General features: G+C 40.0%; 1 protein-coding gene and 1 long non-coding RNA gene across 5 annotated transcripts in view; one reads left to right on the plus strand and one right to left on the minus strand.

Annotated features, from left to right (window-relative positions):
* Nucleotides 1–527: 527 nt before the first annotated feature.
* Nucleotides 528–18,725, minus strand: part of LOC122174665 (uncharacterized) — a 76,926-nt gene continuing 58,728 nt past the window's right edge. Inside the window, exon 2 of the long non-coding RNA XR_006176771.2 lies at nt 528–2,940. This is a non-coding gene — a long non-coding RNA (uncharacterized LOC122174665). The remainder of the gene's footprint in view (nt 2,941–18,725) is intronic.
* The window catches only part of NPNT (nephronectin), a 97,338-nt gene continuing 94,105 nt past the window's right edge, over nt 15,493–18,725 (plus strand). Inside the window, exons 1-2 of one of the 4 annotated variants that reach the window (XM_008170120.4) lie at nt 15,493–16,123; nt 18,565–18,665. In XM_008170120.4, the coding sequence (XP_008168342.2) occupies nt 16,050–16,123; nt 18,565–18,665 (175 nt within the window). In that variant the 5' untranslated portion in view covers nt 15,493–16,049. The remainder of the gene's footprint in view (nt 16,124–18,564; nt 18,666–18,725) is intronic. The other 3 variants (XM_008170121.4, XM_008170122.4, XM_008170123.4) reach the window with 3 other exon arrangements.

Here is an 18,725-nt window from a genome sequence, read left to right on the forward strand (position 1 = left end):
GAACAGTACTATTCAGTATACACAATGGGTGAAATCCTGGCTGCATTGAAGTCAATGGCAAAACTCCCATTGACTTTAATGGGACCATAATTCAACCCTTTGACTTTAAACAAACGAGATGTTAAATTAACAAAGGGTTACAAAGAACACAGCATTTCCAATAAGGAGCTAAAAGGGTGTGTAAATTGTTGCAAGGTGTCTTGACTAAACGGCATCACCCAGAAACCCTCTCCCCTTAAACAAATAGGTTGCCAAGACTAACAGTAAAACAGCAGAGGAAAATGGCTCTGGAATGCAGCGAAACTGGACAAAAAGGTATGAACCCAGAACAAGCTCTCAGCACTGTCACAGATGGGTGAATTTGGTAAAAAGTATGTGATACCAGAATGGAGCAGACACCCAAGCAACATGGGTCATAGCTCACACAAGCACCAAGGCTAATGTGTAACATAATGACAACATGGAGAACACAGCCAGCAACTGTGTACAGAGTTTGGCCAAAGCAAATAAGACACAGACACACAGTGGAAAGTCAATAATGTATTAACAATGGAAAAGCATTTCACAGATTGATCATAAAATAATCTAGGGTCATATCATAAAATAAGCTAGGGTCCTACATATATTAGATTGCATTGCAATTCTGTTTAATCAGATCTTCCATAGAAATCTCATAAAATAACCATCATATCTACCAATTCAAGAACACACATGCGCAGCGTACAGAGCCCAGCTTCAGCTCACTTTTTCTGTGTTGATGTCTGGGATTGTAAAATACTGCAAGACAAGACAGTGTCATTTGTTTGTCATGTTGATCAGCTATGTATGCACACTTCCTCTGCCAGCTCTAGTTCATCATGATTATCTGGCAACAAGTGGTCTGAGAGCACAGAAATAACTTAATGCTGCCCCTGTCGCCGCTGGTTATGCCTACTGTTGTGTTTATCACACCCTCTTTTCAGTGCATTTGTCCGCTCAGAGCATGGTTAGCTCCTCATTACCACCTTGGTTGATGCGCCAAGGTTACCAGTTTTGGTGCCAGTTATCCTCTTCTGATACTAAAAATGCCTTCTTTGTCCACTTTCAGTTACACAGTATAATTGGACAATCTATCCTATCAGGCTTTTTGTTTGGGCACTAAAACAATTTAGATAATCAGGCAGTGATACACGTAGCTATGAAACTGAGATAAAACTGATGACAAATTAAAGTCTCATAGACATAAAAGCCTTAGGATACAGTGAATAAAAAAAGGCATTTCCGCTTCCTAGCTATGTATATCACACTTGCTGTAACTTAAGTCTAATTTCAGAAAAGCTTTTTGACTGTCTGTCTGTTTACTGTAATGCGTCAACATATCTAGTTCATGTTAAAATTCCCACCAAACTACATAGGTTGTAATTTCATCTGCTAAATGGTGGTGTCCTTTTGAATACTGATGATGGTAGAGTTTTTTTTTCTTTTCTTCTCACAATACTTGTTTTCTAACCCAAATCTCATGCCATGAATATTTTTTTAATTGTTAACAGTTTTTCTAAGTATTAAAAGCCTGCTTTAGTTAAGGATTACACATCAATGTACTTCTAGGACACTGTATTTTATTTTAGCAAGTCATTGTTACTTAGCAATCAAAATTTGTAACACTTTTTAAAGTATTTGGTTGTTGCTATTTGTGTATATTCTTTTCAGACTATAATTAGGATTTTACTAGAAGGCTTAGAGAAGACACATTTTAGAAAGAGAAGAGGATGTTATTCTCGTTATGTTGTTCTCGTCAGTGTCTCATAGCCTATCATGAACTGATACCAATCTTACGCTGGGTCATGTACAGGAAGTCACAATCCATAATGATGATACACTCCAAATTCCAAGTTATATCAGTAAAGCTGAAATGGAAACATCTCATAATAGACATCCTTAGGCTAATAAAAATTAACACAGAAACACTACATTACAGTATGTGAAAGACTCAAGAAACAACTAGGACAAAACATGCCAATAGGAACGTGTAAAATATATGTCGCAGAAAATTGCAAAAGCATTACATGAACTCTCCAGGGGTGACTTGAGAGAAGTGATGGGACAATAAATCCCTCCCCAATGGCAGTACTGTGATTCACTATGTGGAAAACCCAATCCAGGCTTACGTTCCCCACAGGGAGCACACTCAGTCCCTTGGAGGAAGGAATTAGCGAATGTGTCACACAATAGCGACTCTTCTGTACACTGAAAGAGAGGCATTGATGGGCTCTAAAGCTTCCCCAGGCCTTGGGTGAACATGTTATGGCTAAGAAATGAGGTCTTAATATGAAATGTGTTTAAGCAAGAAGGAAATGGATGGATTTTCATGGTTAAGTGATAAATGTGGAGGAGTCTGGTATTAAAATGCCATATTTATGGATTATGAAGAAAGCCAGAAAGCAACTGCTTTTCCATTGAAGAACATCTTACAAATGTACTGCATGACCTTTATGCCTCCAGACAGCTGAGATCACATGAGGTGAGGTGCTTCTTGTGTATGGATTGGACGTGGGAGGGAGGGAAGTTGTTTGAGAGGAACACTCTCTAGCAAAGCTCAGCTTTACTGATTTTCAGTGTGTGTTTAAAAACATAGCCTTTTCTTCTGGCATTTGCTGGACTATGGATCAGTAGTGGGTTATTTATGGCTGTTGGATTTGGAACAGTGAGAAGGGCTGCTTATGCAGTTTTATAACTAGATTTATTTAAGACCTGGTTGTATTCAGTCTGTGATGCATGCAGATGCAATGGCACATTAAAGATTATTAAATAAAATTATGTATATGCATTTTAACAGCTTATATCCAATGGATCGTCTTATAGATTTACAAAGAAAATATCCCCAAAAGATGTTCTGTGGTAACATCACCAACATAGTGCATACTGTGGCATCATATGGAGTGAACTCATGAGCCTGAGGACCTAAAAAGAAGAAAAAGGTAAAGTATAAAAGAATTGTATATAGTAAACACATGTTTTTTAATAAAATGCAGAATTAGTCTGTGGAACTCACTGCCACAAGATATCACTGGGGCTGAATTCTTGACAGGATTTTTAAGAAGGAATAGTCCTTTTCAAGGATATAGAACATCCACTGTTACAATAGACAGGCTAACAGAATTAGGAGGGATATAAGTCTTCATGCTTCATGCTCATACTGGAAGTGGTTGGCTATTTCACAACAGTCTATTACAAAGATTGAGGGATATATCTATGAAGTGGGGCACCAGTGCTGGCCACTGTTGGAGTTACTGGACTAGATGGATCATTGTCTGATCCATTGTGGCAATTCCTGTGCTCCTTTCTTTGTAAATGCCCCTCTAATTGGAGCCTACAGTAACGGATCTTTTTTTTTTTAAGCTGTGCTGCTTCCTGTTGATGTACTGTCATTTTTGAACAGCTAACATTTTTTCCCCATGTACCTCAGCATAAATTGTAGATTCTATTTATGGATGGATATTCGCTTTCATACTCCAATTGTTATAGTTCATGAACTATAATATATGTCATTATAGTAGGATGGAAGCTATGATAGTGTAGCAGACTGGTAATAATTCTGAAATTTTTAAAATTTTTTAAAAGATTCATTCAACAAAAACTGCTCTAAAAGAACATTATGTGTCTTCAGCTAGTGGCCAGTAGTTATAATAGCTGCACGCAACTGTGCACATTATTTTTAGCATGCTCCCAGCTAATATGTACAAATACCTATAATATGTGTACACATATTGTGATGTCCAACTGCCTGTGTATATATGCAAATACCCATTTTAGGTCTGTGCATATTGTGTTGTGAATTTTCCTACTCTGCAGCAAAAGAGCATCCCTCCAACGGGGCACTTTTGGCAATTTTTTAAAAGTACGTGTATAAATAAAGAGAGTTGCCAATTACTACAATATCAGATAAAACAACCCAGCAAATAATAATTAACCTTTCTACAAAATCCCAACCAGACTCTCATCCCTGCATTGCCCAGTCCTATTCAATACCCATGTCATTATGGGCGAGGCAAAAAAGCTGTTCCTTGTAGCAGGCTAACTAATTCAAGCTGTTGTAGACTAAGGGTAGAAACAAGTTCCAAAGGCTCAGTAACCTAATGAATAATTCCTTCTCTTTTATGCCACTAGATTTCCAATTTAGGCTCCTCTACTAAACTCCATACTGCAACAGTATGTCGGAGAGAGAGGCAGTCTGTTAGATAAGTAGGTCTCAGGCCATATGGGACTTTGTAGATCAAAACCAACATCTTAAAATCAACCCAGAAACCAATAGGCTGATTGTGGAGCACAGATTTAATATATTCACAAAAAGAAATGGCTTAATAAGTGGCTTCAAATTCTGAATTGTGTGCATGCAGCCACAGAGGACTGCACAGAATTCTGTATGTTGTGAGCACTGAACAAATAATAGTTCAGAGGCTGGATATGGTCACACACATGCCATAATTGCCTGAACATATTACACATTCTTCTCATGTATGATCTTATGAGGAACTATTGGTTGGCAGTTAAAGCAAGAGACTAAGTGTTGACTAGAGCTGGCCATGAAACAGTTTTCCCATCCCATGAATATTTTTGAGTATTTGGAAATTTCCCCCCATTTTTGCTTCGGGATGAAACTGAGACTTTTGGAAGTTTTTTTGATGAAACACGAGAGTGAGTGAAACTCCCATCCCACAACATTTTATAGCCTAGTAGTTATGGCACTCACCTGGGATGAGTGACTTGGGTTCAAGTCCCTGCTTCAAATCAGGCAGAGCAGGTACTGAACTTGGGTTTCTCACAGCCTCTAATCACCAGGCTATTGGTTGGTGTGTCTCTGTCTTGTTCTGACCAGAAATTCCATCCTAGAGGCGAGCAACCTCTCAATGAAACTTCTGTTGAACCTGGTATGTTCCTGTGAAGTTTCACTTTCAACAAATTGACATTTTCTGATGGACAAACATCTAGTAAAGTTCACAATCAGTTCTATTCAAGACTCCTAGATTCTGTTTCTGTCTCTCTCTGCCACTGACTTCCTCTGTTTCTGAGAATTTTTTTAGCTTTTTTGTTCCTTAGTTAATTCATACTTCATAAAGATGTTGTGAAACGTAAGTGCTTGCAATATGCTTGTGATCCTCAACTAAAAGCGCTATGTAAATACTGCTGTAAGTATTATTGTTGTTGTTATTATTATTGACAGTTAACCTATAGTGATCTCACAGAAAATAGAAGATATTGATTCTGATCTCTGTGAAGTCATCTGTAGACTTCATTGAGTGTTGGGTTAGGCCCTAAAACCACAAGATTATGCTCTGCTCATGTAACAGTGTCCCAGGATCTCAATCATATCCCTAAACATTGACCATGAACTGGCTTACAGATTGAGCCATATTTTAGTGCCTGTTCCAATGGTCTGTATCTCTCGACAATGCAGCACTATGGCCTTTGGGGCCTGCAGTGCGAACAGTGGTCTGAGTCCCAACATAACTCTTGAATATACAGTCATTTTGGTGCAGAGGAGTCTACAGGCTACCATTAGAGCAACAGTGTCATCAGATGAGCAGACTTTATAATAGAATGGTCTACAGCTCTGTTGTTGCCCAGAAAGGGATTACAGAGTATGTAGTATCTATATCTGAATATAAAAAGTTAAACAACATTTTTTTAAAAAGGCACATTTTCCCTGAATATGACCCTCTGGTTGCTGACATTGAATTCTGTCATTAAGTAATCTGAACAGAAGCTTCTCTTTACCTTGGCTGGGGGGAAGCTTGCAAGTAGATTTTCTGGCTGTTTTGATATACACAGCCTTTACATATAGGGATGATAGGATTTCAGGATAAATTACCTGAGGTATTGGATGCAAATCAAGACTTCCTATTTTTTGCATTTGGGTATTGAACTAATTCTTTGACTGTTACATACAGAGATTTGGTTTAAATGTTCAGGCACAGAACACCACCACTACAGTTTTCATGAAATATGAAATAACTGTTATAAAAATGGGCAATGGAAGAGCCAGAGAAATGCAGAAAAGAGCAGTACCAAAGCTAAGAACATAAGAATGGCCATACTAGGTCGACCAATGGTCTATCTAGCCCAGTATTTGGTCTTCCAACAGTGGCCAATGCCAGGTGCTTCAGAGAGAATGAACACAACTGGGTAATTATTGAGCGATCCATCCCTTGTCATCCAGTCCTAGTTTCTGGCAGTCAGAAGTTTAGAGACGACCATAACAAGGGGTGGTGTCCCTGACCATCTTGGCTCCTAGCCATTGGTGAACCTGTCCTCCATGAACTTATCTAATTCTTTTTTTAAATCCACTTATACTTTTGTCCTTCACAACATCCCTTGGCAAAGAGTTGACTGTGTGTTTTGTGAAGAAGTACTTTCTTAATTTTAAACCTGCTGCCTATTAATTTCATTGGGTGACCCAGAGGAAATAATACTTCCCTATTCATGTTCCTCACCCCATTCATGATTTTATAGATTTCTATCATATCCTCCCCTTAGTTGTCTCCTTTCTAAGCTGAATAGTCCGTCTTTTTTTTCCTCTCTCTCTCCCTCCATATGGAAGTTGTTTCCTACCTCTAATCATTTTTTGCTCTTCTCTGTACTTTTTCCAATTCTAATACATCTTTTTTGAGATGAGGTGACCAGAACTGCCCACCGCATGGGTGTACCATGGATTTATAGATGATATTTTCTGTCTTTCTATCTATCCTTTCTACTGGTTCCCAGCATTCTGTTAGCTTTTTTTTTTTTTGCCTGCTGCTGCCCATTGAGTGGATGTTTTCAGAGAACTATCCAAGATGACTCCAAGATCTCTTTCTTGAGTGTAACAGCTAATTTTAGACCTCATCATTTTGTATGTATAATTGGGATTATATTTTCCAATGTGCATTACTTTGCATTTATCCATATTGAATTTCATCTGCCATTTTGTTGCCCAGTCACCCAATTTTGTGACCAATGACTAGTTTTTGTGAGCTATTTAATAACTTCCTTTAAAGCTATTTTAAAATCTATTTAGTTGTCCTCATTAATACCTAATTTCTGAGTGGCCAACCCCTCCAAAATTCATAGCTTTTGTGAAGTAATGTAATTTTTCTGTAAACATTGTCTACTTTTCATGTGAGTGCAGGTAATTCCTTTCATTGTAAAAAAGTGGAAAATGCTCCTTTGTTTTAGTGATCTTCCAGATTGTAAAATTTATTCTCTGTGCCCTCAGGCTCGACCCATCCAGAAAAGGTGGCTTTTACTCTCCCTAAGGATGACTGACAAGCATGATTAGGTAGCTGTTGTAACAAATGGATAAAACCAAGAAAATCAAAGCTGAACTTGACCTCCACGAAGCTGAATGAAAGTAAATAGCAATAAGCAGCAAATAGGATAAATTAGTGGCCTGAGGCCCCTTTTCCCCCCACCTCTCCTGCCCCTGCTTTGTGCTGCTGTTATAGTGCAAAAGGGAGTGGAAAGCAACTGGATCCCCTCAGTGGGTGCTGCAAAATGTCTGAAAACCCACCTGCTACCTGGAGCTTTTCAGCAATTCAATAGAACACTGTGGGTATGTCTACTCTGCAGTTAGACACCTGTGGCTGGCCCATGCCTGCTGACTCAGGCTCACAGGGCTCAAGCTAAGGGACTGTTTAATTATGATGCAGAGGTTCAGGCTTGGGCTGCAGCCTGAGCTCTGGTAACCGCCCACCTCACAGGGTCCTAGAGCCCGGGCTGCAGCCCGAGCCTGAACATCTACACAATTAAACAGCACTATCGCCCAAGTCCTGCAAGCCTGAGTCAGCTGTCACGGGCTAGCCATGGGATTGCTCATGTGAGAAAAGTTAGGTACATGCTAAATGTTTGCAGTATTGGGGCGCAAGATCATAATTTTTGGGGGGGGAATCCAATTATTAGCATAGTTTTCCTCTTTTACAACACAAGGTGCACCTCTGATGCTATATAAATAGTTTTTCGCTGATCTTTAGCCTTATTCTTCATTTTCTTCTTTAAAAATCTATTTGTATTCTCCCTATAATTTCACTACCGTTAGCCTTTTTAGAAGCAGAAACTGGGAATTTCACAAGTCTGTCATTCTAGCCTCCTGAGGAGCAACAACATCCTCTAGCTAAACTCTAAGAGAACATAAGAACGGCCATATTGGGTCAGACCAAAGATCCATCTAGCCCAGTATCCTGTCTTCTGACAGTGGCCAATGCCAGGTGCCCCAGAGGGAATGAACAGGTAACCATCAAGTGATCCATCCCCTGTTGCTCATTCCAGATTCTGGCAAACAGAGGCTAGGGACGCCAGTGATGGACTTATCTTCCATTAATTTATCTGGTTCTTTTTTTAATCCTGTTACAGTCTTGGCCTTCACAATATCCTCTGGCAAAGAGTTCCACAGGTTGATGTGCGTTGTGTGAAGAAATACTGCCTTTTGTTTGTTTTAAACCTGATGCCTATTAATTTCATTTGGTGCCCCCTCGTTCTTGTGTTATGAGAAGGAGTAAATAACACTTCCTTCTTTACTTTCTCCACAGTAAAATGACACCTCATTGTTTGGACTGTTTCCCAGTGCCTTCAGGAGCTGACATCTTTGTAAAGTTAAAGGTCCTTTTTTCCAATTTGCACTATCTTCCCTATTCAGATTTCTGCAACATATTTTGTGAGCTGTCTGGACAGTGGTTCTCAAACTTTTTCATATTGCAGAACACTTTCTAAGGTAGAGGGAGATCTTTTCATGGGCACTTTTCCCCTTCCATCTTTCCATCCTAATGCCACACCCTCCTTTTCTATAGCTATCCTGTATGGTTACATTCAAAAGTATTAGTATTAAAGAGAAAAGAAACTCAATTAAATGTCAAGTATCAGAGGGGTAGCAGTGTTAGTCTGAATCTGTAAAAAGCAACAGAGGGTCCTGTGGCACCTTTAAGACTAACAGAAGTATTGGAGCATAAGCTTTTGTGGGTAAAAACCTCACTTCTTCAGATGCAAGTCATGCAAGAAGTGAGGTTTTTAACCACGAAAGCTTATGCTCCAATACTTCTGTTAGTCTTAAAGGTGCCACAGGACCCTCTGTCAATTAAATGTGACAAGTGGCAGCAGCTTGGCTATTTCCCCCTATTATGTGTCAGTGCTCTCTAGCTCCTCTCCCTTTATGTAGTATTTTATATTAGTTAATTCCAAACCTCCTCATGCTACCTGGTATCCCTACTGCTCTATCCAGGACACTACAATCTGAACTTCCCTTTTATCTGCACCTCTCCAATTTTAGTGCCATCTGCAAACTACCTTTTTTGGTTTTTAGAATATTCCATGGACTTGTTCCAGCTTTTCTCACAGCCCTTCCCTTTCTGCTCTTCTCACTCCCCACCTTACCACCAGCACCAACACCTTGTTGTCTACTCCCAGGCATCTCCTCATCCCTCCCCAGAATTCCATGTTGGTGAAAGATATCCTCTGTTGCTCTACCTCAGAGCCCCAATTCAGCCAAGGCACTTAATACATGCAGGAGCACTGCCAGCTTTTTTGCTGCAACGACCGGGGCAGCCAAAGATCCGGTCACCACCCCCAAAATGTTAGTGCCCTAGGCGACCGCCTAGGTCACCTAATAGGTTGCGCCAGCCCTGAATACGTGCCTAACTTTAAGCATGTTACTATTGAATCAGTCCCCAACTTTTCCATCTCCTCTCAAATCTCATTTTAAAGCATATCTTTCACCCTAGCCTACACCTCTTACTTTTCTCTCTTTCTGTTTTCCAATTACGTGTGATATTTACAATAATTCTATAAAAAATTTTGGAGGCACATTTTTCATAAAAAAAGCTGAATATAAAATAAAATTGTATCACACTATATTGTTTTAATAGACTAAAAGAGAATTGGCAGGGAGTGGTAGCTTCATATCCAAAGCTGCAGATAACCCTACAACTGCATCATTTCCGTTTGTGCTGAGCACTTAAACCCACCTTAAATCTATGCCAGCCTAGTGTCTCTCTTAATATATTCTAGAGACATGGATTATATGAACATTTTAAAGTTCCTTAAAATCCTTGCTAATGAAAACAGCAAACAAAATCTTGAGGTGCACAGTATTATGTAAAACTCACAAAAGGTTGTGCTATTACTGACATGCTTTTCAACTTTAATCCAAAAGCAAACTGATCAAATAACTTTATATGAAATATATTGGAATATACTTGTCTAAAATATCCTTGCTTTATGTCCTAAAATCATGCATTCCGCTTGTCAGTTGGTGTAAATTTGACTTCAATGGAGCTATTCTAATTTATAACATCTGAGCATCTGGCCCATTACATTTACCCCAGGATCCTGCCAGACTGTCACAATTAAAGGAATTAGGATCAAAGTACTATCAGACAACAGCTAAAATACCTACTGGATTGCCTATCTCAAACATCTTTTTTTCCCATAGGTTAGGCATTTTATTGCACCCATCATGGTCATATATAGGTGCCATACATACATTTTTTTTAAAACACGATAAATTCTATCTGAAAGAACTCTATGGCAAATGGAAGTTATCAGCTGCCCAAACTATATAATTGAATTCAGTATCCTTTAAAGAATTTCCAAAAATTAAAACAGATCTAAACAAAGGAATTGGTCATTAATCCCATAAATATCTGGAAACTCACAAACAGGAAAATGAACACCAACATTGCTCTTTCTTGCCTGCTAAGCATCTTTGACATCCCAGAGTTTAACTTGGGTTTTCTACACAATACCAAAGCTATATAGAAACAGGCAATTTAATATAATTAGACCAACTTTTTTGGAATGCTAGCCTAAACTCACTTGACTCGGTAGCTCCAGAGGAAACTGTCAACAACAGGGGCCTGATTTTCTACTTTTGTGGCACTGACTTTACACTCGTGTATCTCCACTGGGGCCAATGGAGTTATATCACTTTAAAGTGAATGAAACAGAATAGAAAATAAGGTTCCAAAGTTTTACAAATATCTTCAGATGCAGCATTATCTCTTTGCCAGAACTCATAGCAGCCCATGTCCAGCCTGAAAACACCCCAAAGAATCAGATTAAAGACTGAACTAAGTCCTAGGTCACACAAAAATATGACGTTCTGTAGGTGTCTCTCTAGGTGTTTTAACCAAGTTTGTTGCTAGAAAGATACGAATGCCATTTCCATGACCAATTTAAACAAGGCATAAACGTATTAGAAAATAATTTAGAAGGACCATACTATAGCTTATGCTATCATATAGCATGGTTCTGTAAATCATTTTACATTTGTCTATGCCTGCAATTAGTCAAGTATTTCTTGCTGCAAAGAATTTATATATATTTAATGGATGATAAAGATTGGATTCACTGGGTGCTTTTGTCCAGGGAACAGATATAATGCCTTTCTGGTTGTTTTGGTCAGTTTTGCTTTCTAAGATTCTTGAGAAGCTCAAGGAGCTCTGACTTGTGAGCTGGACTCATGCCTCTAATGGCTTATTAAAGTCAAACAGTGTGGGATGGCTGGTATTAGGGCCATTGTTGGCTGAGATAACATTTGGGCAGCCTGCCATCTCCCTTCAAATGAGTTGCCATTAGGACCATGCTCAAGAACATGTCTTCATGTTGGAGATCTCACCAGTTATTGTCCCCTTATTGTTTTAGTTAAGGTTACTGAGAAGGAGTTATGGTGCTGCAAGTTTGGCTTCTTTTGAGGTTCTCGTGGTTTCTTGATCCCTAACAGTCTGCCAGGTAGCTTGGGTACGATAAAAAGACTTGCTATTGGGCTTTGTTTTTATTAAAAAAACAAACAAAACAAAACAAACAAATCTTCTAGTGATGGATAGTCGATGGGTATCCATGATGGGTTTTTTAAGGATCTATCAGTAGCTTTTCATATAGTTGAACATAAAGTTTTGGGGTTTTTCTTTACCCATCTATGGGCCCTTACTGGATTATGCATTACCAGGCAAGAGAGTGCAGTGTTGATGTTCAGGGATTTGGTATGTACGCCTCTGTTCTCACTTTACTGATAAATCACTGGGGAGGTGGAGGGGGCGCAGTGTTGGACAATTACTCATTAGCCTTGATGGCTCCCTTGTACCAGGGTTCCAGTCTGTCACCCACTGGAGGGTGATAATGAGATGGTTTGGGCTGCAGTGCCATCACTCCATGGATGATGCATATCTTGGCATTTTTTAATTTAATTTTATTAAAATTAAAATAAAAGAAGTATCTGGTATAGATGCAATGTGTAAAATGAGGCATTGAGACCTATATGAGGAATTTCAATAACCGATAACCTGAAGGCTTATAAGAGCCATACTAGACTCATTACATTATGGGAACAACAGGACTCCACGATTATGTAGAAAACCTTGTTACAGAAGCATGACTAAACCATGCTCCTTAAGATACTTAGCTCTACATTGATTTCATTGAACCCAGATGTTGTGGTGTGTCTGCTTTCCCAATGCTTGGCTGAGCTAAGGACTTGGATGAGAGCAAGCTGGCTGAAACTCAGTCTGGAGAAGACAGAGATATTGGTGATGGGTTGTGGGAAGCACTGTGTTCAATGGTGTCTACCCTCATTATTCAGAGGGCTTGCCTGTCCTTTGTTCAAAAGGTTCACAATGCAGAGGGTTCTCTGGATCCCTTCTTCTCAAATAGCATCAGTGGATAATCATGTTTTTTCTAGACTTCAGTGACTGGCACCAGGAAGAGCTCAGATAGACCCTGTTGTAGAGGACTTGCAAATCCCTTTTTGGGATTATCATTTTGGTCCCACATACAAAATACCTTTGGGACAAAGTTGACAAGAATCCAGTTAGAAAATTTTATAAAAGAAACGCACAATAAGATAGCTGTGGACTGAAACAGTGTGTCTTTCTGTAGGCCCCATTTCTTAATTGAAAGCTATAATTTATTTAAATAGGGAGAGAAAACGCTCAGTATTGTAATGGAATCCAGGAGACGGCTGCAGAATTATCTCTAATGACAGAGTAGTCTTTAAAGAAACTTTAATTAAATATAAAAGTCTACTTTTAAAGAGTCTATTGCAAGTAGTTTCGGATGAAATAATTGTGGCACTGTCAACTTTTTGTACGTTTATTTCTTATAACAGAGAAAATTTCTAAGTAGAGATGGTAACTTTTAATTTGGTGCTATCATGTCTGATAGTCATGTGGGTGGGGTAATAGTTACATATATTAATTTTATATATAGTAACTATTAGTTTAGTTGTGAAGCAAAACTGTGGAATTAAAACTAAAAGGCACATGGAATAGCGGGACAGTTATACAGACAACTTGGACTTTGATTCTTTGCCTCTGCTCAACTTCATAGGGATCTATGTATGTCACAAGTATTATAGTAAGAACAATTGAGAAAATTTTCACATCATTGCCTAGAAATGAATATGAAATACGTTTTACACATATGCCTGAGTGTGATTAGGTGTTTGGGGTACTCTGGCACCTGTGGTCATTTTGTGTCAACTGGATAGGGTTCAAGTGCATATGGGGAGGAAGGATGGATTTGTGATTAAAGTATGGAGTTGGAAGGTATGAGATGTAGGTTGTGTTCCCAGCTCTGTGGCAAACTTCTTATGTGATCTTGGGAGCAAGTCACTTAATCTCTCTGTGCCTCAATTTCTCTTTATATACACTAGGGGGAGAATAATAGTAGTACCTTAAAAACAACAAGGAGTCTGGTGGCACCTTAAAGACTAACAGATTTATTTGGGCATAAACTTTCGTGGGTAAAAAACCTCACCTCTTCCGCCCAAATAAATCTGTTAGTCTTTAAGGTGCCACCGGACTCCATGTTGTTTTTGTGGATACAGACTAACACGGCTACCCCCGATACAGTAGTACCTTAATCACCTGGGTATTAGGCTTAATTCATTAATGTTTGTAAAACACTTTAAGGAAGCTGGATAGAAGTTACTGGAAGAGGCTGATTCAGCACATCCCACCAGCAGGATTTCTCTGGATCCCAAGGCTAAATTCCTCCTGGAGCAGTGTCCATGGCTGGTGCTGTGCAGTGTAATTGGCAGCTCCCAGTACCAGTGGAGGTAAATTTGACCCCCATTTTCTACTGTCACAGATAATTAATATAATTATGTATCTGTCCAACCACTTGAATTTTTACTTGTTAATACTACAATAAAAACACACTCAGCCTATTTACAGGAAATCTTCCATAAATTACTTTTTCCACTGTGAATGGCTAGGTCCATAAAGGGATCTCTTAGAAAACAGTATCTATGACCTCATATTAACTTGTATTTAAGAATAATTTTATCCAAGTACTTTTACTGCACCCATCATAGTAATATTGAGGGATCATGGGTCCAATCCTGCTCCCACTGAAGTAAATGAGAGTTTTGCCATTAACTTCAATGGGAACAAGTCCCATATGCACAAATGAAAAATGGTACAAATTCCGTCTGAAAGGACCCATAGTCTCCATTGTTTACATAGGTCTCTTAATTGACCCAACTTCTAATAACAACTACATGCATTACTCATAATAACATCAATTGTTTAACACTGCACTGTATTATTAGTGTCAACTACTGTACTTAACTGTATACACAGAATACATACTTGTGTAATCTGTATAACTATACTGTGCCAAACATCAGTCTGTGTACTTACAAGTGTATGCTTTCTACCAACGTCAATAAACAGGTGTCTGCAGGAGTCATTAAAAAGAAATTGTTCACTAATATATTTTTGCTAGGTATTCGGAAAGACTGAAATGTACCATAACCAGCACTTGGCACTGTGGCATGTCTTTGATAATGAATATTTTAAAATTACAGTTTGCATTTTAAAAATTATTACTAGTGACCTCAGTTGTACACACCTTTGCCATCTCTCTGGCCTGGATAAAAGCCATGCATTATACCCGGATGCAAAGCCCTTAGAAAATTCCAGCTGGTACAGCAATACTGGCTACTGGGAGCACATCAAACCTGTCCTCTGCTCTCTACACTGGTTTCCCTTAGACTATTGAGTCAAAATTCAAGATCATTCATTATTTTCAAGGAGCTCAGTGTCTTAAGCTCAGGATAGCAACTCAACTAAAATTCTGGGCTGAGGCTTGTGGTTGAAAACTGTGCCCCTCTGGCACCATGGAACTACCACCAGGGTAGAAACATGAATAACCCTCTGGAAATCAATGTAACTTCTCCCACGAGTAAAATAAACAAGGCTTGGGCTGCAGTACAAAGTATTGATTGAGGGCATTCAGTACCTGCTTAGCACCTTGCAAAATCAACCTTCCTTATACTTAAAAAAAAAAAATTCATCCTGCCTCAATGGGTCGGGCTGAGATTCTGTGAGGCGCTTCTAGGAGGTGCAGCAAAGCCCATGGAAAATGGAGGGGGCGGTGGCTTTAAACCCATCCAATTCTGGGCTGTCCGGGGGGCTGCTGCAGCCCCTGGTGGGAAGTTAAACGAAACGCTGCAGCCGCAGGTGTTTGGTAGCGCCGTTTGGTAAGGAGACATTTGTACAGAAGCTTTGGCGTGGCTTTGATCGCTGCCAGGTGCATTGAAGAAGCAACGTGCTAGGGAGGAGCCCTTTTGCCCAGCAGGGGCTGTTACGGATCATGGCGCGCCGACACCGTGCTTGGCCCCGGGTGCCCAGTGCTACCCCCGCAGGCTGCAGAGTGCCTCTCTCACTCCCCGAGCAAGGCCGAGCGCAGGGGCTCGCTGGAGCTCGGGGTTTGGGCTAGACGCCCCTCCGCTCCCTTCGCGTCCCCGGCCGGCCCGACTGCGCCCCTGCAGGCTGCCGGCGGCGCTGCCTCGCCGCCTGCACCGCCGGGAGGGAGCGCGAGGGGCTCGCGGCTGCCGGAGACCTGCTGCCGCGGCCGGGCGGCTCCCACAGCAGCCGGGATTAGCAACAGCCGGAGGCCCCCGCAGTTCAGCTTTCAGCGCGGCGGGGCGGAGGGCGGCGCTGCGAGTGCCTGAGAGAGGAGCGGCGAGCAGCTGTGCTGCCCGGCATCCCTCCTCACGCCGCCGCTCGAGCAGCAGCCCCGAGACTTTTGTGCTCCCTCCAAACATGGATTTATTCTTCCTGAGGTTACTCGCGGTGGCCTGGCTTCACCTGGAGGCTGCGGCGGAGTTTGACGGAAGGTAAGGCGCGCCTTCGGGGAGAGACCCCCCTCGCCAGCACTACTCTGGCCGGTGCTCCCAGGGGTCTCCCAGGGGAGGCAGGTCTGTGGGGAGGTTTCCCTGGAGGTTTTGGTTATAACAAAATGTAACGAAAAGCACCTGCACCCCCTGCTCTCAGGCTCGTGGGGGGAGAGAGAAAGGTACAGGGCTGACGCCTTGCAGGCACTTGAACTGCGGGGATCTGAGTTGTGCAGTGGAGTTGATAGACACACCTGTGAAACCCAAGAGACTAGCCATTCAGCTCTCCGAGACTCTGGCAGAGCCAGTCCTGAACAGTTTGCATCTAAACATAGTCATAAGTTTTCAGTGGAGAGATCCAAACCTATTTTTTCCCCTCGTGGTGGGAAGCTAAGAAAAAGAACTAAGGCAAACTCAACAGTGGTTGTCAGGTCATAAACAAGTTAGTCTCATTGTTTGTACCTTCAGTTTAGCAAATGATTGAACAGCTGCAATTCATTGTCCTCTTTTGAAAGTTTGACTTACCTAATGGCATGATTTTATTTTTTCTAAAGATAAATCTATGATAGACAAAAGTGAAGAACTGAATAAACTCTTTTTACATGTGTGGTGGAGGGATGAGATTTACATCTTGTTTTTCTTTCCACCACTAAAAAATTGTGTGTCCACCCCAGATTTAACCTTCACGAGTCTCTCCCGCCCTTTCACACTCATATATTAGTGTTAAAATAATTCTGAAAAGCTATACATATAATATTAGTGTCTTATATGAACATATCTCAGATGTAAAGAGATATGCATGCTATGACAGGTTTGAACAACTCCAGAGTTCTTATAACTTTATTATGCAGCTGATACTCCTACAGGCTACATCAGTACAGCTGAAAATTCCAACCTGTGTATTATCTATGTGTAATTTATCACAACAAGTCCTGGATGATTTGATCCTTTAGAGGGTCATTAAAAATGTATGTAGACGGTCTGACTGATGCAAAGCATTCTCACTTTTGGAGAGTGGAGTTCAAACTAGGGTCAAAAACAAGTGAAGCCTTGAGGTTTTAGCCTCCAGTGGAACCCTCTCTACATTCTCTCTTCTCCACTCTTCTTCCCCACTCCCCAAGCCAAAAAAAAAAAAAAAAAAAAAAAAAGCACACCTGGCTGTCATAAAGCTTACTGTGGTCTTGAAATGAAGACTGAATTGGTTTCTTGCTTCTCAAGACTTTGTAGACAGAGGTGAACTAGCTGAGGCTAGTGAGAAGTAACACACCCTCTTGCACATCACCTGGCATAAAGCAGTTTAAAAAGGTCTGAGGCTTGGTAGGCTGTCTTTCATGGCATCTAAATTATACACATTTTATTTATTTATACAAAGCGTGTGTGTGTGTACGTGTACACACACACACACTTTGTATGTATATGTGCCTATAAATTAAGTGGTGTTCTTGTATATAATTTTTGTTACATCATCAAGTGCTTATGGACATATACTGCAAGATTTTTTTTTAAATGCTTCCTATAACATACAAACCAAAAGTAGTGCCAAGAGGCATTTAAACAATGTACTGTATTGAAAAAAAATTGCAACTCAAGTTTAAACATGAATCTAGATAAATGAAATGTGAAAATGAGTGTTGAGGTGAAGGAATGTGTGTAATCAGTATTGTTAAACTGTGTCAAATGTAGTGAAATATTTAAACACAAATCAGGGAGTAGTTCATGTATAATGAAAGACTGAATAGGTTTTCAAATGAAAACACTAACTATGTTTTACTGTACATGGAAATCAATTAACATGTACATACCAAATATTTATTTTTATAATTTATTCAAATACTGTTTTTCTTTTTTTTTACATTGTTATTAAAATGTATTAATTTTATGACGTTGCTTTCTGAATGTTTAAGACTCCAAATGTAACCTAATTCATTTCATAGGGACGAGGCAAAAAAATAATTAAACTTCCCTTTTCCCATTATTGCCTGTTTGCAAGACAGAAACTTGTCTTAATTTCTGATATCTAGGACAGGTTTCAAACTTGGCCATTAGTTCAGATTTGTGAAATCAAAGTTGAAACACTGTTGATGACAGTTTATTACTTATAAATTTTGTAAAATTCAGATATCTGATATTGCTTATGACCATCCTGTGAGTGGCAGCAGTGAGCATGCTACATAGTATATTAGACGCTGCTATTTCTGGTTTTAAAATGTCTCGTCTGTTAACACCACCCTCCCTCCTCTCCCCCCCCCTCCCCACTGTCCGAGTTCTACACTTGGACAGAAAATCTTTTCACCCTACGCGCTAATATTAAAGCAGCTATGTTAACCAGAAAGATACTTACTTTAAAAAGTAACATGGATTTTCTTTAGAAAAGATTTATGAATTGTAGATAAGGGTGGTTTTTTTTTTTTCCTTGTTTGTTTTTTTTAAACTATCTTGTGCAGGTGGCCCAGACAAATAGTCTCCTCTATGGGATTGTGTCGGTTTGGAAGTAGAATTGATTGCTGCTGGGGCTGGGCCCGTCAGTCATGGGGGCAATGCCAACGTGAGTATCATCACTGCTGGGGCTTTTAGCCACTTAGAAGGGGCTTGTACACACCTATTA

This window comes from Chrysemys picta, chromosome 5 (genome assembly GCF_011386835.1).
Source record: "Chrysemys picta bellii isolate R12L10 chromosome 5, ASM1138683v2, whole genome shotgun sequence".
Classification (NCBI taxonomy): domain Eukaryota; kingdom Metazoa; phylum Chordata; order Testudines; family Emydidae; genus Chrysemys; species Chrysemys picta.